This window comes from Hypomesus nipponensis, chromosome 28, assembly GCF_054491055.1.
Source record: "Hypomesus nipponensis isolate SF chromosome 28, ASM5449105v1, whole genome shotgun sequence".
In the NCBI taxonomy this organism is placed as follows: domain Eukaryota; kingdom Metazoa; phylum Chordata; class Actinopteri; order Osmeriformes; family Osmeridae; genus Hypomesus; species Hypomesus nipponensis.
The window spans coordinates 11,687,501-11,710,000 of NC_140388.1; the positions used below are offsets into that span (position 1 = coordinate 11,687,501).

At 54.8% G+C, this 22,500-nt stretch overlaps 1 protein-coding gene across 1 annotated transcript in view; it reads left to right on the forward strand.

Moving 5' to 3' along the window:
- The first annotated feature begins 1,833 nt into the window (after window positions 1-1,833).
- Window positions 1,834-22,500, forward strand: part of ank1a (ankyrin 1, erythrocytic a) — a 40,712-nt gene continuing 20,045 nt past the window's right edge. The window contains exons 1-26 of the mRNA XM_084695169.1: window positions 1,834-2,003; window positions 7,902-8,003; window positions 9,506-9,604; window positions 9,693-9,791; window positions 10,695-10,793; window positions 11,107-11,292; window positions 11,400-11,498; window positions 11,633-11,731; window positions 12,130-12,228; window positions 13,875-14,072; window positions 14,175-14,273; window positions 14,526-14,624; window positions 14,771-14,869; window positions 14,960-15,157; window positions 15,495-15,593; window positions 16,139-16,237; window positions 16,329-16,526; window positions 16,954-17,052; window positions 17,356-17,454; window positions 17,647-17,745; window positions 17,989-18,081; window positions 18,268-18,340; window positions 19,111-19,131; window positions 21,632-21,752; window positions 21,937-22,015; window positions 22,258-22,391. Of these exons, the coding sequence (XP_084551295.1) occupies window positions 1,977-2,003; window positions 7,902-8,003; window positions 9,506-9,604; window positions 9,693-9,791; window positions 10,695-10,793; window positions 11,107-11,292; window positions 11,400-11,498; window positions 11,633-11,731; window positions 12,130-12,228; window positions 13,875-14,072; window positions 14,175-14,273; window positions 14,526-14,624; window positions 14,771-14,869; window positions 14,960-15,157; window positions 15,495-15,593; window positions 16,139-16,237; window positions 16,329-16,526; window positions 16,954-17,052; window positions 17,356-17,454; window positions 17,647-17,745; window positions 17,989-18,081; window positions 18,268-18,340; window positions 19,111-19,131; window positions 21,632-21,752; window positions 21,937-22,015; window positions 22,258-22,391 (2,816 nt within the window). The 5' untranslated portion in view covers window positions 1,834-1,976. The remainder of the gene's footprint in view (window positions 2,004-7,901; window positions 8,004-9,505; window positions 9,605-9,692; window positions 9,792-10,694; window positions 10,794-11,106; window positions 11,293-11,399; window positions 11,499-11,632; window positions 11,732-12,129; window positions 12,229-13,874; window positions 14,073-14,174; window positions 14,274-14,525; window positions 14,625-14,770; window positions 14,870-14,959; window positions 15,158-15,494; window positions 15,594-16,138; window positions 16,238-16,328; window positions 16,527-16,953; window positions 17,053-17,355; window positions 17,455-17,646; window positions 17,746-17,988; window positions 18,082-18,267; window positions 18,341-19,110; window positions 19,132-21,631; window positions 21,753-21,936; window positions 22,016-22,257; window positions 22,392-22,500) is intronic.

Genomic DNA, 22,500 nt, shown 5'->3' on the forward strand with positions numbered 1-22,500 from the left:
TCTCTCACATCCTCACTTCCTCTCATGTTCCATCTCAGTGGGACTGTATTAGTCTGAGAAATGGCTCAATTGTGTATGTGTGTGTGTGTGTGTGTGTGTGTATGTGTGTGTGTGTGTCTGTGTCTGTGTGTGTGTGTGTGTGTGTGTGTGTGTGACAGGGGCCTTGCCAGGGCTGCAGTAACCTGCCGTCCTAGCCCACACCCTCTCTGGGGCTGCGGGCCAACACTGCACTTCACCCCGCCGCCAGCAGAGGGCGATCCTAGAGAGAGACCACTGCCTCGCATGGGAAGGATCTGGAATAGAACTGAAATATCAACACAATTAAATATGCACACAGTATATATTCTATATATTCTGTATTCCTAAAATGTAGATTCTAGAGGTGCCCTAAGGGCCCAGGTTGGCCCCTAACCTAAATCAAACCCACCCCACCGGGCCTGGGCAGAGCAGGGCCAGTTAGGATATGGACCCATCGCTCCTCCTCTGGTAAGCGTGGAGTACTCAGCCTGGCTGTAAACAGGGCCAGGCAGGGTGAAGGATGCCAAGAGAGGGAGAGAGAGGGAGAGAGAGACGGAGAGAGAGACAGAGAGTCACGTGATGTTTTTGCCCAGGTCATGGTCCATTGCCCTCACCCCCGGTTCTCCCTCTCTCCCTCTGAACGACCAGTCTCTCCCCCCTCTGTCTCTCCCTTACAAGCATTTATCTCCCCGCATGGTTTTGGCAGCGATGTGTTTTTCCCAGCGTTTCGCCAGGAGAAGGAGAGACGAGGGGCAAGAGAAAAGGAGGCCTTTTCAGGCTGGGGGAGGGAGGGGGGGGGGGGTGGAGGGATGCTTTATTAAAAGAGGCAGGGCTCTTTGAGAGGCGGGCCTCTCTGTACCACCGCCCCCCCCCCCCCCCCCACACACACACACACACACCCCCACACACACACACACACACACACACACACACCCCTCCCCTGTGTGTCTGGCCTATTGTCACGGGGCGGTGGCAGTGTAAAGCCGCCCACTCACCCCCCCCCCTACACACCCACACACACACACCCACACACACACACTCACACACACCCACACATACCCCCTGCTGGGAGCTTTGTCACTGTAAGTCACCTCACAGACCAGAACAGAGGAACTCTGAGGGCAGGGATCTTTCTCCACAGAAACACTTACAACACAGAAACACAGAAACACAGGGCTGTTCTGGAACAAGCCGGCCCAGAGAGAGGAGGAGACTGTCCAGCTGTCACCCACCATCCAAGGGGGAGGCGGAGGCAGGGAAGGACAGCAGAAAGGAGGGGATCAACCGGGCTGAAAGAGAACGAGTTGAGGGGCATCAGAACATCTGAAAAGCAGAGAGAGAGAGAATAGGCGAGAGAGAGAGAGAGAGAGAGAGAGAGAGAGAGAGAGAGAGAGAGAGAGAGAGAGAGAGAGAGAGAGAGAGAGAGAGAGAGAGAGAGAGGAGGAAGTCGAAAGGTAAAGTCTGTCACAGGAGAGAAAATGGAAGAGGAAGAGAGGGAAATAAGTGAAGAAAAGAGCAGAGAGAGAAAGAGAGAGGGAGAGAGAGAGAGGGGGAGAGAGAGAGAGAGAAAGAGAGAGAGAGGGAGAGAAAGAGAGAGAAAGTTGGTAGGTGAGGGATAGAGAGGGAGGGGACACATTTGTTTTGGCTGCGTCTGTGAAATGTGTGTCCTTAGATACAGACAGCATTCCTGGAGAGATAAAGCCCCAGGCCCACCCCCTCTCCCCCTCTCCCCCCCCCCTCTCCCCCATCTCCCCTCCCACCCTACACGGCCCTGCTTACTCAAGTGTGGGTGTGTGTGTGTTTACATGGTACAGGGTCTCAGTAGCCAGTCCCAGCCCATTTTGCAAGGGGCGACGGATGAGCCGGCGTGTGTGTTTGTGTGCGTGTGTGTCGGAACGAGAGGAACAGAGAGAGAAACGAGAGAGAAGGAAGAGAGGGAGAGTGGACGGCCAACAGGCATGCCGGTGAAGATGGTTACCTGGGGTGTGAGTAGAAAATGTTTTTGTGTTCTCCGTGTGGTGTGTCTTTCGGCCTTCTCTCACCCTCTCCTGTCGTCCAATCTGTGGGGCCCTTCTCACGATGCGCTGGTTCGAGCTGCACTACAGTGCACCCGCCTGGGATTAGACTGTGTGTTGTGGTCCTGCTGAGCTCTCTGACTCCTCTCCGCTCATCCTGTTAGTCTAACTTTAACATGTCTCTGCTTTTTCACCTTGAACACAAAACTATTTTTTGCACAGAATTCCCAAACATCTCTCGTTGGATTGAGTGTGCTTTTCGCAGCCTCTCCGAGTGTGTGTGTGTGTGTGTTTGTGGAGAACTACCTCATTCTGAGTGTGTTTGTGAAGCACTGCCTGTATATGTGTGTGTGTGTGTGTGTGTGTTTGTGAAGCACTGCCTGTATATGTGTGTGTGTGTGTGTGTGTGTTTGTGGAGCACTGCCTGTATATGTGTGTGTGTGTGTGTGTTTGTGGAGCACTGCCTGAGTATGTGTGTGTGTGTGTGTGTTTGTGGAGCACTGCCTGTATATATGTGTGTGTGTGTGTGTGTTTGTGGAGCACTGCCTGAGTATGTGGGTCCCTTCATTCCACCATGCTGTTCTCTGTTTCTATCTCGCCACGGGAACTCTTGGAAGACTAATTCCCCCTGCTTCTTCCTCCTCTTGTGGGCTCTTGGTATTCCCCTGCTCCTTGAAGCTTCCCCTGAGCTTCTGACAGACCCTCAAAAGGAAGGGGGAGCGAGTGAGCGAGCGAGGGGGAGAGAAAGAGAGGAAATGAGAGTGAAGGAGGGAGGATGAGGGGGATGAAAGGTAAAGAGAAAGACATTGAGGACTGTTGAGACTCTCTGGGTAAACACTGAAGCAGCCTCCCGTACAGGACCCAAACTGTCTCCGCTCTGCAACACTTCAGCTGCAGTGTTGACTGAATGACGAGCTCGGCATCTGAACGGATTACATACTAAAGACAACAAAATTAAAAATTAAGAAGTTCTCTCTGTTCGATTGGTTTGACCCGGTTTCCCATGGCAATGGCCGGTGTTCGTAGGGAGGGAGGGAGGGAGGTTGCCATGGGAGGATCTTGGGTTGTAGTGGTGCGTGTGTGCGTGTGAGATTAGGAGCCTCTCTTTCTTCATCACTGTGCAAACCTGTTTTGTGTGTGTGTGTATGTGTGTGTGTGTGTGTGTGTGTGCGTGTAAGAGAGAGATTGAGAGCCTGTGTGAGTTTGAGAACCTGTGTGTGTGTTTTCAGTATTCATCTGGAATCTTCCTCTGGCTTCTCTTCACCCTGTGTTTGATATTCTGATTACATCATGTTAACCCGGATTAGTTGTTGTGTGTGTGTGTATGGGTGTGTCTGTGGTAAGTCAACTAATGATCACTAAACTGATTAGTGTGTCACTAATTCTGTTCTTTCATGCTGGTTTCTCCGGGGCGTGTGTCGCACGGTGCCTGGAGACGCAGCTCGTCTCCCTCCTCACACTCTGAGCTGCAGAAACACAGCAGAGCTGCTGACACAGGGATCTGTAGGTTCACATGGTGAAATGGAGAGAGAGAGAGAGAGAGAGAGAGAGAGAGAGAGAGAGAGAGAGAGAGAGAGAGAGAGAGAGAGAGAGAGAGAGAGAGAGAGAGGGGGAGAGGGGGAGAGGGGGAGAGGGGGAGAGAGAGAGAGAGAGAGAGAGAGAGAGAGAGAGAGAGAGAGAGAGAGAGAGAGAGAGAGACATAGAGAGAGACCAGACCAGGCCGGAGGTTGAGGCAATAAGGATGATGCAACATGCAGAAAGGGAGATCTATCAGAGGTGTGTTGTTCACGACAGGTCACATGACACAACCTGCAGCACGGCCCTGGGACTCTCATTCACTCAAATCATTTTCCCACAAGGGCCATGTTTATCAACAAACTACTGATTAGGAGGAAGTCATTGGCTATCATGGTACGTGGGTTTGATTCTGTGTGATTATCCACTAACTGGTCCTGTGGTAATGATGGTTTCACAGTCGCACACATACAGCATGTTTGCCAGCTCCCCCTCCTTTCTCTCACCCGCATTCCATCCATCCCCCTCACATCTCCTCTCTCCATTTTTCCACAAAAGATCTCAATAACCATGACAATCTCATCCTCCACTGTGGGGACAGACAGACAGGGGGGCTGGAGGGGGGGCTGGGGGGGGTGGGGGGCGGGGAGATAGTCAATGAGATCGACAGAGAGAAACAGTTGGATAGGGAGGGAGGGAGGGAGGGAGGGAGGGAGGGAGGGAGGGAGGGAGGGAGGGAGGGAGGGAGGGAGGGAGGGAGGGAGGGAGGGAGGGAGGGAGGGAGGGAGGGAGGGAGGGAGGGAGGGAGGGAGGGAGGGAGGGAGGGAGGGAGGGAGGGAGGGAAAGTAAGAAGTATGAGAAAGTAAACAGTGGATATGAAAGTGTAGGGACAGACAGACAGACAGACAGACAGACAGACAGGCAGACATACATACATACATACATACATACAGACAGGCAGACAGGCAGACAGACAGACAGACAGACAGACAGACAGACAGACAGACAGACAGACAGACAGACATACAGACATACATACATACAGACAGACAGACAGACAGACAGACAGACAGACAGACAGACATACAGACAGACAGGCAAACAGACAGACATACATACATACAGACAGGCAGACAGGCAGACAGGCAGGCAGGCAGGCAGGCAGGCAGGCAGGCAGGCCGGCAGGCAGAGCGAGAAGGCAAAATCAATCTCCAGAACATTTGCAAGTCAACAGAAATGGAAAGCAATAGCGCTGGATGAAGAGGAGTGTCCGTAGAGGCAGAGGCAGAGGCAGATGTATACAGTGTGGACATGTAGATCTGAGGAAGCCTTAACTCCTGACACTCCCTGAGACTGAGTCATGGCTGGGACAGGGTAAGGCCGCGGTAACGCCGCAGTGAAGCAGAGCCTTCCTCAGTGTGTTACCGTGGCGGCGAGGAGGAAAGGGAGGTTTCCGGAAGGGCCAAACATCGCTCTCACCTTTTCTGAGGCCGTGTGCAGGCATTTGAAATATTGATGATGTCCATCTGGTACTAGGACTACCACTCTGTGTGTGTGTGTGGTGTGTGAGATTTGTGGTGTGCGTGGGGTGTGTGATTTGTGGTGTGTGTGTATGTGTGCCTGCGCGCTGCTTAAATGCTTCCTGTAATTAAGTCACCGCTGAATTCATCACACATGCCGTGTACCTGGGGGCCGTGGTGGACAGCGTGTCCAGTGCTGAGTCAGTCTCCAGGTTAACGCTCAGTGACGTGTGTGTATGTGTGTCGACCTCGCTCGCCCACAGGGAGTGCAGGGGGGAGCTTGAGGGGGCTCTCTCTCCAGATCGATAGCCCAGAATGGTGCCTCTCTCTGGGGTAGAGCATGCAGGCAGGCAGCCAGCGACCAACCTGTCGTCCTCCAGGCTGAAAACCGGAACTCACCCTGATTCCAACATGCCACACTCGCTGTAGACAGACATACTGCACACGTGCAGTTCAGTTCAAGTGTCCTTGTTGTCTTCACACCTGCTTAAACGCTAAGAGGCAGTCATTCTTTCCTCTGGATATTTGGGACTGGCACTCCAGGGAGCACACACACACACAGGCTGCACGGCCCGGCCGCGTACACACACACACACACACACACACACACTGCGGTCCGCCCGTGAGGAGGTGATGTCATCTAGTCTGCCGCAGCACCACACAGCGAGCGAGAGAAAAAGAGAGAGGCTGAAAGAAAACAAGCAGGAGAGAGACAGACAGACAGAGACACAGGGAGAGAGACAGAGAGAGAGAGAGAGAGAGAGAGAGAGAGAGAGAGAGAGAGAGAGAGAGAGAGAGAGAGAGAGAGAGAGAGAGAGAGAGAGAGAGAGAGAGAGAGAGAGAGAGAGAGAGAGAGAGAGAGAGAGAGAGAGAGAGAGAGAGAGAGAGAGAGAGAGAGACACAGAGAGAGAGAGAGACACAGAGAGAGAGAGAGAGAGAGAGAGAGAGAGAGAGAGAGAGAGAGAGAGAGAGAGAGAGAGAGAGAGAGAGAGATGTGAAGGAACAGGGAGGGGAGAGAGAGAACAGCAGGGGATTTTAAACGGGGGAATGAGGGAGACAGAGGACAGTGAATGAGCCAGGGTGAGACAGCACAGGATGCTAACGCTAACTCTCAAAGGCTATTGTCTGCTACAGGACAGGATGCTAACGGCTAACTCTTAAAGGCTATTGTCTGCTCCAGGACAGGATGCTAACGGCTAACTCTTAAAGGCTATTGTCTGCTACAGGACAGGATGCTAACGGCTAACTCTCACAGGCTATTGTTTGCTACAGGGCAGGACAGTGTAGTAGAGTTTGATTTATGAGGTTGCTGTCCTCCATCTGCCCCACAGAACAAAGCCAGTCCCCTCGTGGAATAATGAGTCCCATTCATCTACATCACACCAGCCCAGTTATGTGAAGCCAGAGGATTCTTGGGTTCCTGTCTATCTGTGTGTGTGTGTGTGTGTGTACGTATGTGTGTGTAAGCATGAGTGTGTGTGTGTGAAAATGTGTGTGTATGTGGAAACATATTTGTGAGAGTATATAAAAAGGAGGGTGTATGTGTGTGTGTGTGTGTGTGAGGGGGGTCACACTGCAGGGGTTTGGGTGTGGTTCACGACACCCCCTGCCATCCTTATCTCCTCTCCTCACTCCTCCACGCCCCCCCCCCCACCTCTCCCAAACCCACGCAGGCTCGTTATCACACACACACACACACACACATCCGCCAGCAGTGACATCAGAAACTTCATGTTTACAATGTGTATCAGTAAACATAACTCATAGATGTTCACGCCACTCACTGTGTGTGTGTGTGTGTGTGTGTGTGTGTGTGTGAGGTTGTGCATGTCTTCCTGCCTTCATCCCCTCCCCCTTTCTCCTGACTCTCTTTAAGAGAGGTCTATTGCTTTTGCGCAGTGCTTCAACACCGGTGCTTGGTTGACAGTTGGGCTGGTGTGTGTGTGTGTTTGTTGCCACGGTCCCAGCTGGGGTATGTGGTTCATCAGACCCAGTCTGGTCAAAGCCAAACACAGCTGTGTGTGTGGGTGTGTGTGTCTGTGTGCGATTGTGTGAGAGAGAGTTTAACAGATAGACATGTTGGCAGGCAGGCAGGCAGGCATGATAGATTCAGAAGATAGACGGATGGATGGATGGTGGATGGATGGATAGAAAGAAAGAAAGGTGCAAGATTTGCCGCAGTAGAATCACTCTATCCCTTCCCCTGTTTTTATCCCTCTGTCTTTCTCCCTTCTCTCTCTCTCTCTCTCTCTCTCTCTCTCTCTCTCTCTCTCTCTCTCTCTCTCTCTCTCTCTCTCTCTCTCTCTCTCTCTCTCTCTCTCTCTCTCTCTCTCTCTCTCCCGTGCTGCATGAGTGATCCTGTTTCCCCTCCTGCCTGGGAGAGGCATGCAGCCTTCAGATACAAACAAAACACAGACAGAAACACAGCCATACCATGTGCTGCACACACACACACAGGCTGTCTCTCACACACACGCACACTCACACTAACACACACACTCTCACACACCCACATTCCCTCCATCTGACACACACACACACACACAATCCCCAGATCCTGTCCTGGGTGCAGCTCCGGCCTCTTGCCCCAGACAGAGAGCCCCCCCTGCATGCAGACCTGCCTCTGAGTGTCCAACACGGCCTGGATAATAACACCCTCTCTCTCCGTCTCCCTCTCTATCCTCCCTCACGCCTTTCTCCTCCTCCTCCTCTCTCGCTCTGTGCGTCTATCTCTCTCCTCCTCCTCCTCCCCCCCCCCCTCCCTTTGTCTCCCCTCCTCGTCTTCCCCCCCTCCCCCGGTCTCCCCCGTCACCCCCCCCCCCCCCCCCGCCAGGCGGATGCTGGAAACAGCTTCCTGCGAGCCGCCCGCTCCGGGAACCTGGACAAGGCCCTGGACCACATCAAGAACGGCATCGACATCAACACAGCCAATCAGGTGAGAGCACACGCCTCAGCCCTCAGGACGGAACAGACCGGACCCTGCGTGGCCGGCTGGCAGGTCGTAGCGGAGGGTCTTGTCTATTCTACCTATGATCTATGTCCATGTGTGTGTGTGTGTGTGTGTGTGTGAACGTGTGTGTGTGGGTGTGTGAGAGAGCTGAGTCTGGTCCCGGCTGCAGCAGCAGGTATCTGGTACAGAGCAGATAGCTTGCTCCTCCCAGGGGTGGTGTTAAGTGGGCCAGGGTGGCACCTCCGTGCCTCCTCCTCCACCCTGCCTGCTTTACCCTGACACCAGCTCCCAGGGTGGTCAGCCACGCTCACTCGGCCTGGGGGAGGGAGACAGCCCACAGGCCCTTGAAACAGAGCCAGAACACACTGTGTGTGTGTGTGTGAGTGATTCAGCGTTACACTGCGTTTTGGTCTGTCTGTGTGTGTGTGTGTGAGTGTGTGTAGATACCTCCGTATAAAAACCTCACTAGTCCAACTCACACAGTTTACTTTTCTCATTCAGCCTTGAGACACACAGCTAGCTAACCTGCTCAGCCCTCACATGTGAAGTCTGTCTGTAGTTAGTCACTGTTCATCAGCACTCTGGGCTGGAGACAAACCCCAGGGTGACAGAGAGACCTCTAGTGGACAAACAGACACACGGCAGACACATTAGCAGTCAGTGACCTCCAGACAGGTGAGCCTCTGTAAATGACCAAACATGACACGTCTTCCCTAAGGCATGCAGTGTGTGTGTGTTCCACCTAAGCCAAGTCTTCACTATGTGTAAGCTGTGTGTGTGTGTGTTAGTTACCACCCCCACCCCCCCAGAGTGATGTGGTCTCTCCCCTCAGAGTGATGGCGTGCGGAGGTCTCCACAGTCAGAGGAACTATATCAGTGGTGTGGGAAAGGTCCAACCTCACATGTCCTGTGCTGTAGAGAGGCTGTGTGAGGTCAGACCTATCCTACACGGCTCGTATTCTTCCCTCAGCAGAGACCAGACGCCTGCCATCCCCCTCCTCCTCCCCCTCCTCCTCCTCCTCCTCCTCCCCCTCCTCCTCCTCCTCCCCCTCCTCCTCCTCCTCCTCCTCCTCCTCCTCCTCCTCCTCCTCCTCCTCCTCCTCCTCCTCCTCCTCCTCCTCTTCCTACTTCTCCTCCTCCTCCTCCTCCTCCTCCTCCTCCTCCTCCTCCTCCTCCTCCTCCTCCACCTCTCCCTCTCCCTCTCCCTCTCCCTCTCCCTCTCCCTCTCCCTCTCCCTCTCCCTCTCCCTCCTCCTCCATCGTTGACTTGTGATGTCACGTGTTCGTTCGCCCGACTGTCCTCCCCTCCAAAGCGACGTGCAGGGCCGGACTCCAACCTGCGAACTCTTGATCTGCAGACAATCTCTCCTCCCCCCTGGTTCCTCCTAGCTCCCCCTCCCTGTCAGAGGAGGCTGGGGGTGTGAGGGGCGTGTGTGTGTGTGTGTGTTTGTCGGTCGGGGTGAGGACTGTTGTGTTCTGTCTGTGTAGAATGGGCTGAACGGCCTTCATCTGGCCTCCAAGGAGGGTCATGTCAAGATGGTGCTGGAACTGCTGCACAACGGCATTGTGCTGGAGACCACTACCAAGGTACGACACACACACACACACACAGAAGCACACACACCCCTTTATGTTCCCACACTTGTCAAAGTGTGTGTGTGTGTGTGGTCCTCAGAAAGGGAACACAGCACTGCACATCGCTGCCCTGGCAGGACAGGAGCAGGTGGTAGCAGAGCTGGTGAACTACGGGGCCAACGTCAACGCTCAGTCACAGGTGAGACTCCAACCGCCGCCGCTGCCCCCTCCCTCCCCCCTCCCTCCCCCTTTCTTCACCCCTCCCTCCCCCCTCCCTCTCTCCCCCCTCCATCTCTCAACCCTCAACCCTCCCTCCCCTCCATCTGACCCTCCCTCCCCCCTCCATCCCCCATCCCTCAACCCTCCCTCCCCCCTCCCTCCCTCCCCCCTCCATCCCCCATCCCTCAACCCTCCCTCCCCTCCATCTGACCCTCCCTCCCCCCTCCCCTCCCTCCCCTCCATCTGAACCTCCCTCACCCCTCAACCCTCCCTCCCCTCCATCTGACCCTCCCTCACCCCTCAACCCTCCCTCCCCTCCATCTGACCCTCCCTCACCCCTCCCTTCCCTCCCCTCCATCTGACCCTCCCTCACCCCTCAACCCTCCCTCCCCTCCATCTGACCCTCCCTCACCCCTCCCCTCCCTCCCCTCCATCTGACCCTCCCTCACCCCTCAACCCTCCCTCCCCTCCATCTGACCCTCCCTCACCCCTCCCTTCCTCCCCCTCCATCTGACCCTCCCTCACCCTTCCCCTCCCTCCCCTCCATCTGACCCTCCCTCACCCCTCCCCTCCCTCCCCTCCATCTGACCCTCCCTCACCCCTCCCCTTCCTCCCCCCTCCCTCCCTGAGGATCAGCAGCTGTGTTGGCGCTTGTTTGCTGTTTATTTGGGGGTTAATATCTGTCTGCCTTCCTGTATTTCTGTGTGCCTGTGTTTCCTTTGTGCGTGTTCTTGTGTGTGTGTGTGTGTGTGTCTTTATCTGTGCGTGTACGTATCTGTTTGTTTGTGTTTGCTGTTGCTTGGCGCTGTCGCTTGGTGCTCGTTCCGTGTGTGTGTGTGTGTGTGTCTCTGCGTGTGCCCATGCGTGTGTCTGTCTGCAACAGAAGGGCTTCACTCCTCTTTACATGGCGGCACAAGAGAATCACCTGGAAGTGGTGAAGTTCCTCCTGGAGAACGGCGCGAATCAGAGCATTCCTACCGAGGTAATAGCCAATCGGCTCCTCCGCCTTCGCCTCGTGACCTCGTGACCTCTCTGTCTCTCCGTGTTTCATGTTTTTCGTCTTCCTTTGTATGAGGGTCAGTTTGGGAAATAATTCAGACTGTCCTTACACAAACACATATGAAACACATTCCCATATGAAAGTCAAAAAATCCCGCACTTGATCCATTGTGTCGTGCCAGTAAATGCACCCCCTGCTAACTCTGACTAGGAAAGTGCCACATGCATGAAACGTACTCTGGGTACTCTTCATTCAGCTGACCTCTCTCTCTCTCTCTCTCGCTCCCGCCCTCCAGGATGGCTTTACCCCTCTGGCCGTAGCTCTTCAGCAGGGTCACGAAAATGTGGTGGCCCTGCTCATCAACTACGGCACCAAGGGCAAGGTCCGCCTCCCAGCGCTGCACATCGCCGCTCGCAACGACGACACGCGCACCGCCGCCGTGCTGCTGCAGAACGACCCCAACGCCGACGTCCTGAGCAAGGTAACGAGAGGGCGTGTGTGGGTGTGTGAGTGAGATGGCCTACTGCGTGTGTGTGTTTTCTCAGCATACTGACCTCTCCCCCCCCCCCCACACACACACGCACACAGACAGGTTTCACCCCCCTCCACATCGCTGCACACTACGAGAACCTGAACGTCGCTCAGCTTCTCCTCAACAGAGGAGCCAACGTCAACTTCACCCCTAAGGTACCTCTCGCCCCCTCCCTCTACACTCCTCCTACCGCCCCCTGCCCACCAGCCTCTTACTGATGTGTGTGTATGTGTGTGTGTGTGTGTGCGTGCGTGTGCGTGTGCGTGTGCGTGTGCGTGTGTGTGTGTAGAATGGGATCACACCTCTTCACATTGCGTCCAGAAGAGGGAACGTGATAATGGTTCGACTCCTGCTCGACCGAGGAGCTCAGATAGACGCCAAGACCAAGGTACCTCCTCCTCCTCTCTCTCCTCCCTGCCTCTCCCCCTTCTCTCCTCCTCCTCCTCTCTCTCCTCCCTGCCTCTCCCCCTTCTCTCCTCCTCCCTCTCTCTCTCCTCCCTGCCTCTCCCCCTTCTCTCCTCCTCCTCTCTCTCTCCTCCCTGCCTCTCCCCCTTCTCTCCTCCATCTCTCTCTCTCCTCCCTGCCTCTCGCCCTTCTCTCCTCCATCTCTCTCTCTCCTCCCTGCCTCTCCCCCTTCTCTCCTCCATCTCTCTCTCTCCTCCCTGCCTCTCCCCCTTCTCTCCTCCATCTCTCTCTCTCCCACTCTCTTTTCCCTGTCTCACCTTTCTCTCTCTCTCTCTCTCTCCCTCAACCCCTCTCCCCCCTCCTCCCCCCTCTCCCCTCCAGGATGAGCTCACCCCCCTGCACTGTGCAGCCAGGAATGGACACGTGAGGATCATTGAGATCCTGCTGGACCATGGAGCTCCTATTCAGGCCAAGACGAAGGTCAGCACTCCAGAGTTAACTATCACACCAGGGCTAACTAGCACACCAGGGCTAACTAGCACACCAGGGCTAACTAGCACACCAGAGTTAACTAGCACACCAGAGTTAACTATCACACCAGGGCTAACTAGCACACCAGAGTTAACTATCACTCCAGAGTTAACTATCACACCAGGGCTAACTAGCACACCAGGGCTAACTAGCACACCAGAGTTAACTAGCACTCCAGAGTTAACTATCACACCAGGGCTAACTAGCACACCAGGGCTAACTAGCACTCCAGAGTTAACTAGCACACCAGAGTTAACTAGCACACCAGGGCTAACTAGCACACCAGAGTTAACTAGCACACCAGAGTTAACTAGCACACCAGGGCTAACTAGCACACCAGAGTTAACTAGCACACCAGAGTTAACTAGCACACCAGGGCTAACTAGCACACCAGGGCTAACTAGCACACCAGGGCTAACTAGCACACCAGAGTTAACTAGCACACCAGAGTTAACTATCACACCAGGGCTAACTAGCACACCAGAGTTAACTATCACTCCAGAGTTAACTATCACACCAGGGCTAACTAGCACACCAGAGTTAACTAGCACTCCAGAGTTAACCATCACACCAGGGCTAACTAGCACACCAGGGCTAACTAGCACTCCAGAGTTAACTAGCACACCAGAGTTAACTAGCACACCAGGGCTAACTAGCACACCAGAGTTAACTAGCACACCAGGGCTAACTAGCACACCAGAGTTAACTAGCACACCAGAGTTAACTAGCACACCAGGGCTAACTAGCACACCAGGGCTAACTAGCACACCAGAGTTAACTAGCACACCAGGGCTAACTAGCACACCAGGGTTAACCAGCACATCAACGCTAACCAACAGGGCCAAGTCACACAGGGCTAGCCTGGGTCTGTTCTGTGACTCACTACAAGAGGAAACCAGGCTGCTAAACTGTTTTACAAATACTAATATGTCTCTCTATATCTCTCTCTGTATCTCTCTCTGTATCTCTATATCTCTCTCTGTATCTCTCTCTATATCTCTCTCTGTATCTCTCTCTGTATCTCTCTCTGTATCTCTCTCTATATCTTTCTCTGTATCTCTCTCTGTATCTCTCTCTGTATCTCTCTCTATATCTCTCTCTATATCTCTCTCTGTATCGCTCTCTGTATCTCTCTCTGTATCTCTCTCTATATCTCTCTCTATATCTCTCTTTATATCTCTCTCTGTATCTCTCTCTGTATCTCTCTCTGTATCTTTCTATATATCTCTCTCTATATCTCTCTCTATATCTCTCTCTGTATCTCTCTCTATATCTCTCTCTGTATCTCTCTCTATATCTCTCTCTGTATCTCTCTCTGTATCTCTCTCTGTATCTCTCTCTATATCTCTCTCTATATCTCTCTCTGTATCTCTCTCTGTATCTCTCTCTGTATCTCTCTCTATATCTCTCTCTATATCCCTCTCTGTATCGCTCTCTGTATCTCTCTCTATATCTCTCTCTATATCTCTCTCTATATCTCTCTCTGTATCGCTCTCTGTATCTCTCTCTGTATCTCTCTCTATATCTCTCTATATATCTCTCTCTATATCTCTCTCTGTATCTCTCTCGTCTCCCTCCTTCCCTCCCCCTCCCAGAACGGCCTGTCTCCCATCCACATGGCGGCGCAGGGAGACCACATGGACTGTGTGAAGCAGCTGCTGCAATACAACGCCGAGATCGATGACATCACCCTGGACCACCTGACCCCTCTCCACGTGGCGGCCCACTGCGGTCACCACCGCATGGCCAAGGTCCTGCTGGACAAGGGGGGCAAGCCCAACTCCCGCGCCCTGGTCAGTCAACACACACACACACACAGAGACACACATGCAGAGACACACACAGCTGTGACTGGATGTTGTCACAGTCGTGTTCTCCTGTGTTTCCGTCTTCAGAACGGCTTCACTCCCCTCCACATCGCATGCAAGAAGAACCACATGAGGGTGATGGACCTGCTGCTGAAACACTCTGCCTCGCTGGAGGCCGTAACCGAGGTGACGACCTGGGATGGGGGGTCAGGGACTGGGTGGTGATGGTGATGGTGATGATGGTGATGGTGATGGTGATGATGATGATGGTGATGGTGATGGTGATGATGGTGATGGTGATGGTGATGATGGTGATGGTGATGATGGTGATGGTGATGGTGATGGTGATGGTGATGATGGTGATGGTGATGGTGATGATGGTGATGGTGATGATGGTGATGGTGATGATGATGAGGGTGTGTTATCTGTCTCTGCTAGTCTGGTCTGACTCCGCTGCATGTGGCCTCCTTCATGGGTCACCTGAACATCGTCAAGATCCTGGTGCAGAAGGGGGCGTCGCCCAGCGCCTCCAACGTGGTGAGTCCCCTCCTCTTCCTCCTCCTTCTCCTTCTCCTCCCTTTCTACCCTCCCTCCCTCACCGCCTCCTCTAGTGGGAGTCATGTGACTTGTCTGGTTGTGTGTGTGAGTGACCTGTGTGTGTGTGTGTGTGTGTGTGTGTGTAGAAGGTAGAGACCCCACTCCACATGGCGTCTCGAGCAGGACACTGTGATGTCGCCGAGTTCCTCCTGGAGAACGCCGCGCCAGTGGACGCCAAGGCTAAGGTAGACCACCGACACACACACACACACTCACACACGCACTCACACACTCACATCAAACCCCTGTCCCCCACACCCCCCCTCCGTATCCAGGACGACCAGACCCCCCTCCACTGTGCGTCCCGCATGGGCCACAAGGAGCTGGTGAGGCTGCTATTGGAGCGTCAGGCCGACCCCAACGCCGCCACCACCGCCGGACACACCCCCCTGCACATCGCCGCCCGCGAGGGCCACGCCCACACCACACGCATCCTGCTGGACATGAAGGCCGTACAGACCAAGATGACCAAGGTACCCGAACCACCCCCACTACCCCCTAACCACCCCCACTACAGCCTAACCACCCCCACTACACCCTAACCACCCCCACTACAGCCTAACCACCCCCACTACAGCCTAACCACCCCCACTACAGCCCAACCACCCCCACTACACCCTAACCACCCCCACTACGCCACCTGGGCTAGCTTACTCAGCCCTCTCTCCTAAAAGATTGTTTGTCTCACGTCTCTCTCTCTCTCTCTCTCTCTGTGTATCCGTGTGTGTGTGTCCGTGCGTGTGTCTGTGTGTGTGCGTGTGTCTGTGCGTGTGTCCGTGTGTGTGTGTCCGTGTATGTGTGTGTGTTCAGAAGGGCTTCACCGCGCTCCACGTCGCCTCTAAGTACGGGAAGGTGGACGTGGCTGAGCTGCTGCTGGAGAGAGGAGCCAACCCTAATGCTGCTGGCAAGGTGGGAGCACCCCTGGGGGGCTGGAGGGGGCTGGAGGGGCTGGAGGGGGCTGGAGGGGCTGGAGGGGGCTGGAGGGGCTGGAGGGGCTGGAGGGGGCTGGAGGGGCTGGAGGGGGCTGGAGGGGCTGGAGGGGCTGGAGGGGGCTGGAGGGGCTGGAGGGGCTGGAGGGGGCTGGAGGGGCTGGAGGGGGCTGGAGGGGCTGGAGGGGGCTGGAGGGGGCTGGAGGGGCTGGAGGGGCTGGAGGGGCTGGAGGGGCTGGAGGGGGCTGGAGGGGGCTGGAGGGGCTGGAGGGGGCTGGAGGGGGCTGGAGGGGCTGGAGGGGCTGGAGGGGGCTGGAGGGGGCTGGAGGGGCTGGAGGGGGCTGGAGGGGCATGACCATGTCACATGATATATCTACAGCCATAGACAAAACTTCAATAACATTCACAACCAACTTTTCTCCTGACCTGGTGTGTGTGTGTGTGTGTGTGTGTGTGTGTGTGTGTGTGTGTGTGTGTGTGTGTGTGTGTGTGTGTGTGTGTGTGTGTGTGTGTGTGTGTGTGCAGAACGGTCTGACCTCCCTCCATGTGGCTGTTCATCACAACAACCTGGACATGGTCAACCTGCTGGTCAGCAAGGGAGGATCTCCTCACAGCGCAGCCAGGGTGAGACACACACACACACACACACACTGTACACAGCATGTACACACACACAGTCACTCACTAACCCTCCCTCCTCTCCCTGTGATGTCAGAACGGCTACACTCCACTCCACATCGCGTCCAAGCAGAACCAGCTGGAGGTGGCAAACAGCCTGCTGCAGGTGGGGGCGTCGACCAACGCAGAGTCCCTGCAGGGGGTCACGCCCCTCCACCTGGCCTCCCAGGAGGGACGCCACGACATGGTGGCACTGCTCATCTCCAAGCAGGCCAACGTCAACCTGGGGAACAAGGTGAGGAGGGGCTGGGGGCCTGGAGGGCTGGGGGCCTGGAGGAGGGCTGAGGGGGCCTGGAGGAGGGCTGAGGGGGCCTGGGGGCCTGGAGGAGGGCTGAGGGAGTCTGGGGGCCTGAAGGATGGCTGAGGGGGCCTGGAGGAGGGCTGAGGGGGCCTGGGGGCCTGGAGGAGGGCTGAGGGGGTCTGGGGGCCTGGAGGATAGCTGAGGGGGTCTGGGGGCCTGGAGGATGGCTGAGGGGGTCTGGGGGCCTGGAGGAGGGCTGAGGGGGCCTGGGGACCTGGAGGAGGGCTGGGGGCCTGGAGGAGGGCTGAGGGGGCCTGGGGTGGGAGGGGGGCTGGGGGGTGTTGGTAGTTGTGGTGGGAGTATGTGTGTCATGGGCGTCTGTGATCATCAGTCTAACCTTTGACCTTTTCCCTCCTGCCAGAGCGGCCTCACCCCCCTCCACCTGGTGGCCCAGGAGGGTCACGTGGGCATCGCTGACATCCTGGTGAAGCAGGGGGCGTCCGTCTACGCAGCCACGCGGGTAAGGCCTGCCTCAGAGCTGCCACAGAGCTGCCTCATGATGACGGTGACAGCATGGTTTCCACTTTATATCTTTGTTTGTTGCTAACTTCTCTCCTTCCCTCCCTCTCTCCTTCCTTCCCTCCCTCTCTCCTCCTCTCCCTCTCTCCTTCCCTCCCTCTCTCCTTCCTTCCCTCCCTCTCTCCTCCTCTCCCTCTCTCCTTCCCTCCCTCTCTCCTTCCCTCTCTCCTTCCCTCTCTCCTTCTCTCCCTCTCTCCTTCCCTCCCTCTCTCCTTCCCTCTCTCCTCCTCTCCTCCTCTGGCAGATGGGCTACACTCCTCTCCATGTTGCTTGTCACTACGGCAACATAAAGATGGTGAAGTTCCTCCTGCAGCAGCAGGCTAACGTCAACAGCAAGACACGGGTAAGGCGCTCCCCCCCCCCCCCCGGTGGTCAGAGTAGGGTACTACAGCACGCATAACACATCACATGACCTCATTATCAATCATTAAAAGACTATTAGAATAATGCCAAGTGACATATACATAGAAGCTCTGCCAGGAGTTAGTGTGTCCAGGTGTGTGTGTGCTGGTAATGACAGCGTGTGTGTCTCCAGGTGGGTTACACTCCCCTCCACCAGGCGGCGCAGCAGGGACACACGGACATCGTGACGCTACTGCTGAAGCACGGAGCCCTGCCCAACGAAGTTACCACGGTGATCAGCCACCACTCACTCACTTTTTTTTCTCTCTCTCTCTCTCTCTCTCTCTCTCTCTCTCTCTCTCTCTCTCTCTCTCTCTCTCTCTCTCTCTCTCTCTCTCTCTCTCCCTCCCTCTCTCTCTCTCTCTCTCTCTCTCTCTCTCTCTCTCTCCCTCTCTCACTCTGTCTCCCTTCTCTCTTTGTAAATGTTTCTAACTCTGTCTCTCTCCCTGCCCCTCCCCCCATCTCTCTCTAATAGAATGGAACATCAGCCCTGTCCATAGCCAAACGCCTAGGCTATATCTCTGTCATTGATGTCCTGAAGCTGGTCACCGAGGAAACGGTTTCCATGGTGAGTAAACTAGTGCCACAGTGTGACACCTGAACCTGAAACTTCATTTCTGGATCATTTACAGATTATTTTAAATTTCTGTTTCATTCTGACCTACCTCCCTCTCTCTCTCTCTCCCCTCTCTTTCTACCCTTTCTCTCTCTCCCTTCCTCTCTCTCCCCCCCTCTCTCCCTCTCTCTCCCTCAGACCACCACAGAGAAGCATCGCATGAGTTTCCCTGAAACGGTGGATGAGATTTTGGACGTGTCAGAGGATGAAGGTAGGTTCTAACCCTGTCCTACTCCTCCCCCCAGCAGCAGTAGGTCCCCATCCTGTCTAACTCCTCCCCCAGCAGCAGTAGGTCCCCATCCTGTCTAACTCCTCCCCCAGCAGCAGTAGGTCCCCACCCTGTCTAACTCCTCCCCCAGCAGCAGTAGGTCCCCACCCTGTCTAACTCCTCCCCCAGCAGCAGTAGGTCCCCATCCTGTCTAACTCCTCCCCCAGCAGCAGTAGGTCCCCACCCTGTCTAACTCCTCCCCCCAGCAGCAGTAGGTCCCCACCCTGTCTAACTCCTCCCCCAGCAGCAGTAGGTCCCCATCCTGTCTAACTCCTCCCCCAGCAGCAGTAGGTCCCCACCCTGTCTAACTCCTCCCCCCAGCAGCAGTAGGTCCCCACCCTGTCTAACTCCTCCCCCCAGCAGCAGTAGGTCCCCACCCTGTCTAACTCCTCCCCCAGCAGCAGTAGGTCCCCATCCTGTTTAACTCCTCCCCCCAGCAGCAGTTCTCGACAGAATGCTGGGACACACAGACGTGCAGGAATCCTTCCTGAAAAGGGATTTCTTGCTCAGTTACATGGCTGTTGAGATTTTAATTTAACACTTTTTATATGAAATTGTTGTTTATTTTTGTTGTGGATGAATGAAGTGTTGCTTTTAAAATGTTTGGGATTTTTTGAGGCTGTTTTTGAAAACATTCTTACATGGGTAAAGTCCTAAGATTAGCTCCACACGAGCCTCCTAAACTAAGCTTCTTCTGCCTCTGCCTTTTTTAGGAGTTGCACAGCTAACAATAGGTATGGATGTCTCTCTCTCTCTCTCTCTCCTTCTCTCAGTACGCATAGCTCTCCCTGTGTGTGTGTGGCTCTCTGTTTCCTCTCTCTCTCTGTCTCTCTCTCCTCTCTCTCTGTCTCTCTCTCTCCTCTCTCTCTCTGTCTCTCTCTCTCCTGCTCTCTCTCTCTCTCTCTCTCTCTCTCTGTCTCTCTCTCTCCTCTCTCTCTCTGTCTCTCTCTCTCCCTCTCTCTCTCTCTCTCTGTCTCTCTCCCTCCTCTCTCTCTCTGTTTCTCTCTCCTCTCTCTCTGTCTCTCTCTCTCCTCTCTCTCTGTCTCTCTCTCTCCCGCTCTCTCTCTCTCCTCTCTCTCTCTCTCTCTCTCTGTCTCTCTCTCTCCCGCTCTCTCTCTCTGTCTCTCTCTCTCCCGCTCTCTCTCTCCCATGGTGTTCACTGTGAAGGTGGTTTTACATTGGCATGCTCTCATGGCTCCATGTCTCTAACCCTTCTCTCCCTCTCTCTCTCCCTCCCTCTCTCTCCTTTTCTCTCTCTCTCCTTCTCTCTCCCTCCCTCTCTCTCCTTTTCTCTCTCTCTCCTCTCTCTCTCTCTCCCTCTCTTTCTCTCTCTTCCTCTGATAACACTGAGCTTCATTTACTAACTCCCCAGGTAACACCTCCTCCATGAGTCAGAGTCTGGCGTCATGGCTGCCCCCCCCCCCCCCCCTGGCCCCCCCTTCCCCCTTAACTGTCTAACCCAGCTCAGCTCTCTGTGGGAGAGCAGTCAGGGGAGGGGGGAGGTTCCACCCTCACCCATTCAGCGAACCGCGCCACACACCTCTGGATGTTTCAACCAAGCTGGGGAGTCTCTTGGTTAAACAGCGTGTCAGAGCTGCCGTGCCTCCATTCGTTCGCTGTTCGTCATCGTGGCGTCTCCGTGGCGATGTCGTGTTGTCGATGTCGTGTGTGTGTCCATGTTGCTCCATTGTGATGCGACCACCTGGCTTTTCATTCTGGGTTTTTACCTTCATCCGTTCAGCTGTGTTTCCGTGGGTTTTCAGAGAGAATTAGAGTTCCTGTGTCTGAACTATAGTGTGAGTTCACTGCCTGTGTCACCGGTGGCTGTCTCCGTATCACAACTGTTGAAATCACCCTTGGCAGTGATGTCCCGCTGCGCTTTTTTTAACCCTCTGATAATTTCACTGAGAGATTGTCACCGTCGATCTAAATGTAGTCATCTAGTCTTACAGAAACGTCCAACCGCTTTCTTTCAGTGACCAATTCAGTCTTAGCTCTCACACACAGACACGTGCACGGAGATAGACCCTTCCGCACACACACTTTGGTGAGGACACACACTCGTGCACAAACGTGCGAAAAAAATTGGAGAGAAGTTGAGTCTTGTGGGAACACACACACGCAAGCGTGGCGACACACACTCAGACACACCTCGCTATCGATTTGGCTGTCAGACACATACAGACGCCCATTCCAACACTCCAGCACACACACACTCTCTCACACACACACTCAGACACTCCCTGGACCTGGCCAAACAGCTCTAACGCTGGTACACACACACACACACACTCAGCTGTGCAGCAGACTATGCTCACATGCAGCACTGATGTTTACTGCAGTAGGCTGAAGACCAGAGGTGGTAAGTGGACCTCACTCACGCGGTCGAGAACACACAAGACGCGTCAGAGAAAAACACACCTGTTGATATGATGTGGGACGCGAACACGAGGCCACAGACTTCACCTTCCGTATGCTAAAACATGTACTATTCCTGTCTCGTGAAGTGCAAAGTTGATATTTGGATTCGGACCTGTTCTGGTACCAGAGAGGCGTCTGGCGGGCTGTGCACAGGACGTCCTGACAGACTTTGGGGGATTGAGACGTGTTTGTGTTCTGCTCAGGAGACAGAACTCAGTAAAGATGCAGCTCTGGACTATGTCAGACTACGACAGGTTACGACTCTCCAGCTGTGGTGTTGACTCGCACAGCGTTTAGGTGCTAGAAGGGATCAACCTTAGAGATCGTGTGATCACAAACGTGGTCGTGATCACGTATGTGGTCATGTGATCCTTTCTGTGGTCATGTGATCGTGTATGTGATCGCGTATGTATGTCGTCATTTGACCATGTATATGGTTCATGTGTCTCTCTGTCTCCCCTTCCCATCATGCTCCCCCCCTCCTTCCCTCCCCAACCTGGAGTCCTGTCCTGGCTTCACTACCCCCCCCCCCCTTGCCCCCCCCTCGCCCCCCTCGCCCCCCCCTCCTCTGACACGGTGTGCTGCGGCTCCCTCTCTCCCTCTCTCAGCGCACTAACCCCCCCCCTGTCACCGTGTCAGCATTCTCTCTGCTCGTATGTCCATCATCCTTACTCACAGTCTCACTGTTGTTCTCTCTCCTTCTCTCTCATTCCCTCTTTCCCCCTCGCCCTGTCTCCCTCTCCCTCTCCCTCTCTCTCTGTCCCTCCCTCCCTCTCTTTCTCCTGATCGTTCTCTCCGGTGTGTCACCTGAAGGGGAGGAGCTGTTGGGGACCGAGGGGGCCAGGTACATGAAGATGGATGACATGAAAGACCATGATGACGATTTCCTCTCCCCCAAGAAATCTCTGGATTACGAGAGAGGGCTGGGCACTGCGTAAGGGTGCAGGGCTGGAGGGGAGCTGGAGGGAGAGAGAGAGAGAGGAGGAGGGGTAGATGATAGAGGGATAGAGGAGGGAGGAACAGGGGGAGGAAGGGATTCATCATGTATGGAGGGATGTGGATGGAGGTAGAGACCCCGGAACGTTCGTATGACTCGCCGTTTTCCACCCCTCCTACAGGAACTACTCGCCCGCCATTCCCAGAATCCCTTGCGTCTCCCCGGAGACCGTCATCCTGCGGGAACAGGAAATTCAGCAGGTATTCACAGGAGCATTCTGGGAAATGTTCTGTTTGCCGTGCCTCCGGAGGCTGAACGTGCGACTGTTGTTCAGATTCAATTATGTTTCCACTCCTGCACTGATGTGATGGCACACTGCCAGGGTTGAATATCGCTGTTTGCTCTGCCCTGTGTTTAATGTGGGAAGTACATATGCAGCCCACGTAATAAGTAATCATCAAATAAGGTGTGACGTCTGACGGTGTGTGTGTGTGTGTATCAGTCTGTGTGTGCGTTGCAGACACACACCCCGGTGCCGCTGCCCAAGGAGTACGACGACGACTCTCTGATCCCCAGCAGCCCGGCAACAGAGACGTCTGACAACGTCAGCCCCGTGGCCAGCCCCATACACACAGGGTGAGCACACACTCGCTCTCTCTCTCTCTCTCTCTCTCTCCCTCTCTCTCTCTCTCTCTCTCTCTCTCTCTCTCTCTCTCTCTCTCTCTCTCTCTCTCTCTCTCTCTCT